The sequence below is a fragment of the Quercus robur genome, chromosome 2 (genome assembly GCF_932294415.1).
Source record: "Quercus robur chromosome 2, dhQueRobu3.1, whole genome shotgun sequence".
NCBI classification, from domain to species: Eukaryota; Viridiplantae; Streptophyta; class Magnoliopsida; order Fagales; family Fagaceae; genus Quercus; species Quercus robur.
This window is the reverse complement of record NC_065535.1, coordinates 65,470,029-65,480,969: the sequence shown is the minus strand read 5'-3', so window position 1 is coordinate 65,480,969 and position 10,941 is coordinate 65,470,029. Positions and strand designations below refer to the sequence as shown.

The following is a 10,941-nucleotide window of genomic DNA, read 5'->3' as shown; positions in this document are numbered from 1 at the left end:
CCCACATTTACAGAAAAGCATTTCCAGAAGTGATTTGAAGCCAAAACAAACACAACCTAAGTTACAAAGTTCTTGGTAATTTCTTTTATAGATGGCTTCCCCTCCTATTGCAATAATGTTTTTGTATATTACCATGTTGTAGTGAGTGTGACTAGATCTGTTGTCCCAAAAGAAATATCTTATACATTCTTTATATATATATATATATATATGGGATTTAATTTTGTATGCTCCTAATTATTTTCGCATCTTTTATTTTCAGCACAATTTTTCTTCTCGTCACTTTTTTGGTACCTAGCAAAAAAGCTTGTTGGGTAGTTTATTCATAAAATATGAAATATATATATAGTTTTTGCAACGACATGATTTGCTCCATAGCCTAAATGGATGGTCAATGGCTCAATGAGCCCAAAACAATAAATTTGTTAGAAAGTGGGCTAAAAACTAAACTTTCAATGATTTAAGTAGATAATGATCACAATATGTTAGTTATTATTGGAAAGAATGAAACAAACAGGTTTGAACAAGAAAAGTTCTCCTCAGTCAAGTCCGAGAAAGGTTTGTTCTTATATATCTCTCTTAGACTTATACAAAAATTACAGTTCTTGGGTACACAATGATTTCTCTCTCTAGTTTTTCTGATCTCTCTCTCTCTGTAATGGGGTTTCTCCCTTTTATACTCCCTTCCCTTTCTTTCATCTCAGCCCTTCACATGTAGATCAAATTGCTAGTTTTGATACTTGTCCCATCAACACCTTCCTGAAGTCTTTGTGGGTAGCTGTAAGGCTGAAAGTTAGTGTTCAGGTATCACCTCCACATTAATGCGGCTAGAGGGTTAGGTGCAGAGCATTCATGCGATGGTATCCGCTTTCTTCCCAAATATTTCTCAATTCTCTATTGACTCATCTCTTTTTGATGCTTATCCTTCCAAGCACGATTGCTTGCTGCCCAGTACTTGATGGGTGGTTAGCCTCTAGGCCTCCACCCTACTGGCTGAGGACGTATTGTTCCTCGAGCAATGTCTTTCGCTCATCATGACCTGATCTCTTCCCTGGCCCGATATCTATCTGTCTTCACTTGTACTAGTTTGTCCTCAGGTTATTTGACGTCCTTGGGTGCGGCCCACAGCCCAATACCTATATCTAGGCCATTCATCCCTACAGTTTTTATACTAAATGTGTGACAAAAAGCTAATTTTGTTAGAAAAGAAATTAAGACAAAAAAAAAAAGTTCTTTACCGAACGGACACTCAATTAAAATGGAGCTAATTTACATAAGATGTGGTGGTAGGCTTGGTTGGGTGTCCTTGTTCCCTGATCTTTCTGCAACGTGCTTATTTGTTAGATGAATATAGCTGCAATGAGTCTGTCTAGAAATAATTTTTGCCTGGACCACCCGACGGATATTATTGACATGCAAGAGGGAATGAATTGGGAAACTAAAGTATGTCAAAGATGCCCAATCATTATGCTAAAAAAAGAGAAGAAGAAAGTCTTGGATCTAAAGGCAACCTTGCTAGTTGGGGGCATCTGTTCTCTTCTAAAAGAGAAACCTCTTTTTTGTTAATTCTATTCTATGATCTCATTTTAAAGTTGTCCCTTTAAAAAGGAATCCGGGTGGTGCATACATTTCATGCTTTTAGGAGATAGGATTCTACACTAAAATGTCAAATTATCATCAACAAATGGTTTGATAGTGAATTGGAAACTATACACTAAGCATGTGGCTAGTTTTGGGGATGACAAAGTTTGTACATGTATAGGCAGGTCAGTCATTGACATTGATCTATGTTTTATCATATACGAGAGTTGACATGGGGGCAAATATTGAAACCATGGTAATCAACAAGTGCAACAAACCATTTGTGCATTATGGTGTGTTCTAAGTGGGAGATATAAGTAAATAATGGTGATCATATCATAACACAGTGCATCTTCAAGTGTTTTATTCCACCCATGAAAAGATGGTTAATTCGTTTCACTATATGGTTGCATTGTTTTTAGTAAAGGGTTGTAACACTTAAGAGAGACACAACTCTTCCTAATGTTGTGACTTTTCATGAAATGGTGTAAACACTTCTATGATTTGGAAGAATCTCATGACATTCAGGTCATTCTAATCCCTTGAAACTTTTCTCCTTATATAATCATCACTCTCACGGAGATCGCCAGCCTTTTACCACCCTCGTTTGGGACAAAATATCCTTCATGACAGTCATGTTTTTGCTATATAGTCTAACTAGAATCAACAATGCACCAAATTTATTAGTTCAGGCATTTTTTTTGTTTTTTTTTTTGTTTTCTACATGTACATGGCTAGTGGCAACAACTAACAAAGAAGCATAATGCCTCTTTTAGAAGAAGGGAGAGGTCTTCCCCAAATGGGCCTTCTACCACACGTGTGCCGCTTGCACCAATTTGGGCTGGGCTTGGGCACGACTGGGCTCTATCTTAAGGAGGTAATGTTAAACACCAATTTTGATCAGATTTGCAATGATTAGTCTATATAAATCCAGTATGTGAGATTGCTAGACTTTTTGGTGTGTTATTGAAATCCTGGGAGATAGACGTTCAAGAGATTCAAATGGTGAAATTTGTCTTAAGGATAGCTTCAAACAATAGCCTTAATTAAATTTGAATAGATCATTCTCTGTGACTATATTTAACTACCCATTTATTTTCAGTTTGCTGTCATTTTTTATACAATTTGTTGTTATTCTTATTTATAGAATTTGTTTGTTGTTCTTGTTTACATAATCACAAAAGTAAATTATTTTTATGCAATATTTCCAACAAAAGGAATGATAAAAAATGTTATACAATTCTTTTTGCTTAATTAGTAGATTGTCATATATATATATATATATATATATATATATATTTCAGGAGCTAGATCAGTTGATGATAAACAAGTAAGAATTGCCTCAACAAAACTGGATGGAATGGGACCTAAAATAGCTATCCAAATTCAACAGCAGACGCAATCCTAAGGGAGTATTTCGATCAATAAACAAAAAAAGACATAAAGAGATCTAGCCATCCAATAATGATTAAAAAAGGGATAGCCATCCAAGGCATATAATCTTTATTTTTTTCCATACAAACTATACATGACCTGAAATCAGATTTGAAGAGCGGTATTGACATTATATATGTTTGGATATCTGAATTTATAACTAGTAAAACCCATCCAAATTAGCCCCAATTACTGCAAGAACAAGTAAAAAAGAAGCAAGCTAGCTTTTTATCACTCAAAATACATAAATTATATGCTCAGGCAACGGACAATAGTGTTGTCACAAACAAACAAACAAGTCCAACACCAAAAATGGTGATGCCATTGTCCAACCTTGCTGAATTGGAGGAGCTCCTTCCCACAAACTCGCCTGAGCTTGGCACTGGTGTAATTGCCTTCGAATGAGGAGCAGCTGCAGAACTTAGAGGCGGTTGGGCACTTGGGGAATGGAAAAATGAGGACATATTGGGTGGTGTTACATATGGTGAAACAGCCGGTGAAGCTGAAATTGTAGGCTCACTAGTTGAACTTGGAGCATGCAAAATAGCAAAGCAGATGACCATAAACAAAGCAGCACAGGACTTTGTGAGTGTAGCCATGGATAGCTGAGAAAGTTAGCTGAATTGGGAGATAGATTTAGTGATAAGAATGTAGGTAAAATGGTAGGGATAAGGGGTAGTGTTCTCTGTCTCTACCATTGTTTATTTGGTGGGTGTCACGGGATTGATAGTGGCATGTTTAATTTTATGCTGTCTTTTAAGTTTTTATACTTTATTTATTGTAACCTATAGTTTTACTTTTGCCTGATTATCATCTGGTTTTATATGTAGGACAAATTGAATCTTTCATGTTTTAATTTTTAAATGGATTAAGTTTGTGTCTAATTGCATTAGTGCATTAGACGTGTTAAAATTTAGACACATCTGAATCTCAACGTGTCCACGTTACACAAGTGGTGTCCTTAAACTTGAAAGGAGGAATAAATCAATGCAGGGGATCATGCTGCACAAAATAGTGGTTTTTTCACATGATCTAGATTTGAAATTTTACTCCAAGGGGTCCGCATGTTTCAGCCACCTACCCTAGCCCATGTGACCTAGCTATTTACAGGGCCACTTTTGTAAAAACCTTCACCTAAAAGAATCTGGGATAGCTCTTCTAGTACCCACAAAGCGACAAGAATAGGGTCTTTTTTTGTCCTCTTCAGTTTTTTTTTTTTTTTTTTTTTTTTTTTTTTTTTTTTTTTTTCTGTCCACTTTAGTTTTCAGCAATTATACTTGACAAGTTTAAGATAGTAGATACCCTTTAAAATGGGATGGTGGATCATGGATGTTTACTGTTAATTTCTGATTCTTAACAAAAACTAGAAACCAGAGTCTTAACAAATAACAAGATCCTAAAGCCCTGAGAATCCCAAACACTCATGTCCGAGCTGACCTTCAGATTATCTTACCAGCTTGACTGAAAGTGGACTCGGCTAAAATCTAACAGTCAAGAGTAGTACTGTCTGAGACAGTGCCATGGCTTATAAGGGTTGTTCGGTAGATTTGTTTAAACATATGTTTTCAGTTTTTAAATAATATTTTAAGCATTTTTACACACATCTTTATCCACACATATTTTCAAAAAATTTGAAAACTATTGTTTAAACACATGTACCAAACATGCCCTAAATTCTTCACATCAGACATGCTTTAGTCTGTTTAGGATTTACTTATTTTGTTGAAACTGAAAACTTTTTGCTGAAAGTACTGTAGATAAAATTAAAAGTTAGTTAAAATAGTTCAATGAAATCTATAATAGTACCAAAAAGTACAATGGTACTCATAAATAATAACAAAAATAAGATGAATAGTCAAATAAATTGGTTTTTTAAGCTGAGTCAAATGCATACTAACCTACTGCACTTTTTGGTACTATTCATGAGTTTTACTATATTATTTCAACTAACTTTTAACTTTATCTACAGTATTTTCAACAAAAGTTTTCAATTTCAACAAAATAAGCCGTCCCAAATAAACCCTTAAACTTCGTATGTTTTTTAGAGCTTCGGGCACAGTTAGGGTGATATATACATGCACATATCAGAAGCCTATTGTCCTCAATTTGGAGTTTGCAATTACTGAAATTGTTCAACCAAAAAATAATATAAGCCGCATGCCCAAATAATAGCTACAGCAGTATTTGCATTAATTAGAAAGAAATAGAAGTTCATCAAAGTTCTTAAATTCTGAAACAACTTTTTTTTTCTCCCAATGCAGGAAACTACATAATGTTTCAATCTATAATAACAACTCTTCGTAAATGCTACATATAAAAAGAATCACTCAATACAAGATTCTACTCCACCATCAATTCCTTTTTCTTTGGAGTTGATTCTGGAAATAAACATATTGAAGATTACAACAAGGTATGCCAATTTACTTGAAAACATGAGTCGCAACATATAAGTTCTATCCATAAATCATAACAATGCAAGAATTAGGCCAGAAATTAACACATCATTTTACCATTAGAAAGTTCCATTTGAAGTAAAATCTCCAATTAAAGAAGCCTAAGGTGTGCAGTATCATTCAACCTTTTTATCTGCCAACCTGCTTTCCAAGAATGCTGCAACACTGTCACTGAAGAATCTTCTATGCATATCTTTTGTGACATTATTGGGCTGCATCCAAGGAGACCTGTAAGGAGACACTTAATTGGCACTGAATGTGTGAAAACACCAATACAAGAGGAGATACCAGATGAGGAGGTCTTGCTACTTAAATCTTTTAGGGAGCTTTGGTGGTTGGCATCCCGAGGGGATATCTCATCCTCAGCTTCATGATCCCCAGTAGTCACATATTGTAGCCTGCTCTTACCAGACTTCTTCCTCGAAAGCCCTTGTCGGTGCCTGTTAAGCAAATCCCAGTGGGCTGACGGGGCAGAAGACCCATCTCGATCATGATTAGAGTTGGTCAGAGCATGGGAGTTGTGGTGTGAAAACCCTTGGCTCTCATTCTGATGGTGTGAGGGAAAATCTGATCTCAGCTTTTCAGGCATTCCAAGGACTGTCCCATTTAAAAACTGAACCATCCGGAACTCTACTTGCCTAAGTGATTCTCCAGATGGTGCAGAGAAATCAGGCTGGAATCTGTCAATGAGGCTGAGAGTTTCAGGTGTGTATATTTCTGACCGGAGGCAGCCCTCCCAATGCCCATGACTCATCTCCACTAATGCATCTGAGGATTGTATTTGGTCCTCCGCAAAATTCATTTCCTGCGGGATTTTTGTGGACAAACAAATTATTTAATAGAGTTAAAGATGTAGAGAGAAGATTTTAGGGTTAAGTACAGCCATCTACCTGAAACTATGAGAGTATTTATGACATACACCTTGAACTACAAAAATTATGAAATCAAGTAATCAACACCTTAAGTCAAGAGTAATCTACCACCCACCTTTTAAATTAGACACTACTTTGGACATTGGATGGACAGTTGAAATTGGTATTGAATTACTGTGTTAATTGCAAAATTTGTAGTTTAAACATTGCAAATGCCTCATGATTTAGGATAGATATCAAATAACTGCAATTAACCAAAGACATTATAGCATTCTCCACATCACAGAACATATCCTAGTTTATCTCATCATTCATGCTAAATCTATTAGAGAGTAGTAGTTAGGAATAGGGGTGAAGAAAGCTTATCCAAGTCTCCCAAAAATTGTGAAATTCCTAATTCAGAGGAGGCTTACCTAGACCATGTGGTGCCATTTCCAAAGACAATGGACTTGATTTATGCTAATACAATGACTAGGATTCAGTCAGGTTGATTGCATCGTACAAAAAACCCTTGTTGGTGGCAAAGTTCATCATGCATTGTAAGTGCTAGGTGGAATATGAAGAAGTCCTGGGTTCAAGTCCCACCAAAATGCGTGTCTAACTTACAGACCAAAAAAAAAAAAAAAAATCATCATGCATTGTTCGAACTTTCCACTGTAGAAGTGTTGTACAATCAAGTTTTACCAAGTCCAATCTCCACCAGGGGTTTTGAGGTGCTCAAGGCTATTATCGTTGGAACCCTAGGGACTTGCTCACCTTTCTCACTAGTTGGTCAGCTCTCACAAATAGACAGGCAGTGTTTCTCACTCACAAAACTGCAACAATCAATTATCACAGAAAGATTACCCTTTTAACCACATCATAGGCAATTGAAACCCTAGAGAGAAGATCCAATGGTGAAAAATGGTGGTAGTTTGGTGGGGGAGGATCTTAAACAAGTCAGGCTAGGTATGGGCCAAGCAGGTGGGTATATATATAAAACAGATAAATGAATAATTATATACACAACCCGTTTATGACTCTCCCAAGACCACTTGTTTGTCACCCATACTTATCAGATGCATCATGTCAAAATCATAAGCAAATAAGTAATACATTGTTTTTTTTTTTTTACTGCAATTAGTTTCACTAAGCATAAGATACTTGGACTCTAAAATATCTCAGCATGGTTCTAACCTATAAATAGCATCATCTTTAGCCCTTGAACGAATTCAAAAAATTGTCTCAAATAATTTTAATTGGAAGATTATGATATGCAAGAGAGCATATGAACAGTTGATACTTTCAATAAGAATCTTCATAAGCATAAACAATTATTATCATTATCAGAATATCAGTTAGTTCCTCATTATGGTCTTACAACTCTTTCTTTCTAGGCTGATGCAATCCCAACATGTATATGTAGCAGTAATTAAATGTATAGAGATACAGGGTCCAAAGATAAATTTATCATCGCCAGATGCTTCCTTTAATAATTGAGATCAATATCATTAAACCAGTCCTGCAAGTAGGGCCAAACAGCTAATAGTAATAGTTCTATTCCGCATAGGACATAAACCAGCAACTACAGGCAAAATTTCAGGTCACCATTCCAATGATATAGCAGCTTTATAAGCAGCTATATCCAACAACTAAACAAGCCACAACTAAAATGAATAACATTAACCAATCAAAAATTATCAAACCTCCTTCCTCAACCACATATTAACTTCAAAAAAGAGAAAAAGAAAGTACTAATCAGAGTTTTGTAATGGTGGGACTACGATGAAACATAAATAAGCAGACTAGAAGCTTGAACCGTATATTAAAGAAAGCACATATTAATCCAAACTGAATTATCATTTTCAATGGACTAGCTACAACTAAAAATCACACATTTCAAATAATGCTTTGAATTCTAAACAATATATCACACATTTCGCAAGGTTTTAAGCAAAGAGATAATTCTCTAATCTCTATAAGCGATTTTGATTTGAGAGTAAAACTAAACTGAGAATTGGAATTACCTGACAGACCGAAACGGCCATTGACCTGGCCCGATTCAACGGCGAAGAAAAAACAGCATTGAACCTAACCCGTTGGGAATTCAAGAACACAGCCAACGCCCTGGCTTGCCGTTTCCCGGCAACCGTCAATGCCGCCTCGGGGCACCGTCCGGAGACAAAATCAGGCCTCAGATTGAGCTCGCACTCCCCGTGGTTAATCAAAAACACCTCCACGACCGTCCGATCATCGTCGATCGCATTCGACGAGTAGCTTCTGGAGAAAACCCCCGGCGGCGGCGGCGGCAGAGGCGGAGGCGGTGCCAGAACGTTGTAAGGGTCCCACACCTTGATGGAGGGGCCCAGACGCGGCGTCCCGAGGGAAGACAGTTGAGGAGAAAGCGGAGATGCGGACGCGTGGCAAGGGAGCATCTCGGGTTCTTGTTCTAGAACCTTCTTGACAAGATTGTTGTCCAGTGCTTCTCGTATTCTATTGGCTTCAACATTGTGATGTCGCTCGTGTTGGTCTTCTTCTTCTTCGTCGTCGTCTTCTTCTTCTTCTTCTTCTTCTTCTTCGCTCTCTTCGACTTGTTGCACGGACTGGGTGGTGCCCATGGGATATGGGAGATTCAGCAACGAGCTCAGTGAGCAGATCCCACCGGTGGTGCCGCTGAGTTACGATTCGAATCGTAACGCATTGTGAACCATTTATGAGTTTGAGGTAGCTGAGAGTAGTAGGTAGGGTTTTGAAGATTAGTGAAGAAGGGTGAGAAGCTGAGGAGGGTTATTGGTTGTTTTTAGATTAATGGATAAAAGAGATAAGAGTGAGTGAGAGAGATCCACAGATGGAAGTGGAAGTGGAAGTGGATCTGGCTGTGTTGGGTTGGTTCTTTTGTTTTGTATGTGTTTTTGATGGATTTCATTTCATTTGACGAAAGCAAAGCAAGCCTAGCGAAACGCCGAAACCCATAGGGCCATAGCGACGTCCATTTTTTGCTTTTCCTTTTCGGTTCGTTTCGATGAGAAGGACGCGTTTCGTTTCGCTTTTTTGGGTAATTTGCAAAATTCCTTTACGGTGCGACGTCGCTGTGGCTACACAAATATTTTACAGTAAATGAGCCCATTGAGAATATATATATATATATATTTATTTATATTTAAATTAAACCTCGATAAAAAAATAAAAAAAGGGTGTGTCTTTCTTTGCAAAAATGTTTCATTTTTTTTTAGAGAGAGTTTCAACCTATGACGTCTGCTCCTGATGATTGCTCTTTATCATCGGACCAAGACACCAATCAGTTTTTTGGTGTAGGCGGGGATTGAACCCCAGATCTCTTATACAACTATCAAAGATTTTACCAGTTGAGTTAACTGAAACCCACAAAAAAAAAATGTTTCATTTTTATACTGTTTGTTTGACTGTTATTTAAAAGATCTAATAGGTCGCTATATCAAGTAGTTGGATTATAGTTTTTTACCATAAAAATTACTCCATGCATAGCAACACCAACTATGAGAAATCTACGGATCCACTTGTGATGTGTGAACAATGAAAATTAAAGTTAAATTTGATTGTTTCGATTTATAGATTTAGTTTCTTAATTTTTGAAATTAAATGAATTTTTTATTGGATATCTTATCCCTTCAAATTTTAATGAAACTAATAAACATCTTAAAAAAAAAAATAGGTGTTAAAATTTCATAATAAAATCAGTTTTAATAATTTATTTTAAATTTAAATGGGGATGGGACCAAATGAAGAAATTGGAAAAAAAAAATTGATTCACTAAATTGATACAATTATTAGTTGAGGGACAATATTGACCTTTACTTTAAGAATCAAACAATTTTTTGTACGTTATTTACTTAAATTTTTTTTTTTTTTTTTTGGGTAAAGGAGGATATATGCATTAAAACTAAATCAGTCTATTACCAAAAAAAAAAAAATTTATAGTTGTTGAGAGTGTTGCTTTATTTTTTTTGAGCAAAAAAATATTGTTTTTGAACCTAAGATTAGCAAGATTTTTTTTTTTTTTTTTGGTTCCCTAACATTTTTAAAGGGCCTTTTTCAATAATTTTAAGGGCAATAATAGGGACAAATTTAACTTTTTCCAATAGCTTAGGGATTAAAAAAAATGATTTTTAAAGTTTAGAGATAGAAAGTACTATATTTCCAATAGTTTAGGGATAAAAAAAATATTTGCATTTATATTTATGCAACGATGAAGCGTGATTATCCTGTTTTATAACTATGAGTAAAATTCTCATGCCATGTGAGAGTGAATAGCAATTGTGTGTCACTTCACATTATTTGAGTTATTTTAAAATTGCAAAACCTACGGTTTGACTACTTTACAAAAGAAAAATGTTCAACAAATGAGAAAAGACCAGCACAATGAGATTCATGTACTCCTATTGAGAATCAATAGCGCTTGGCAGAGACACATCGTTAATCAGCGCTTCACCATAAGAGATTGGTCTAATCATGATTATAATCAGGACCATCTGCATGGGTATAGTTTTGAGATGTTAATGAACCGACAGGCCCAAGAGTCTCAATCGCGGCTTTTGCACTGGAAAAGAGAAGCCGAAAGAAAATTAAGATTGCCAAGATCTTAA

At 36.0% G+C, this 10,941-nt stretch overlaps 1 protein-coding gene across 1 annotated transcript; it reads right to left on the bottom strand.

Moving 5' to 3' along the window:
- Nucleotides 1-5,225: 5,225 nt before the first annotated feature.
- On the bottom strand, nt 5,226-9,335 carry LOC126714520 (uncharacterized). The gene is made up of 2 exons (XM_050414705.1): nt 8,347-9,335; nt 5,226-6,273 (listed from the first exon to the last, which is right to left on the bottom strand). Exons 1-2 carry the CDS (start codon nt 8,935-8,937, stop codon nt 5,560-5,562), a joined length of 1,305 nt encoding a protein of 434 aa, XP_050270662.1. The 5' UTR covers nt 8,938-9,335; the 3' UTR covers nt 5,226-5,559.
- Nucleotides 9,336-10,941: the final 1,606 nt, after the last annotated feature.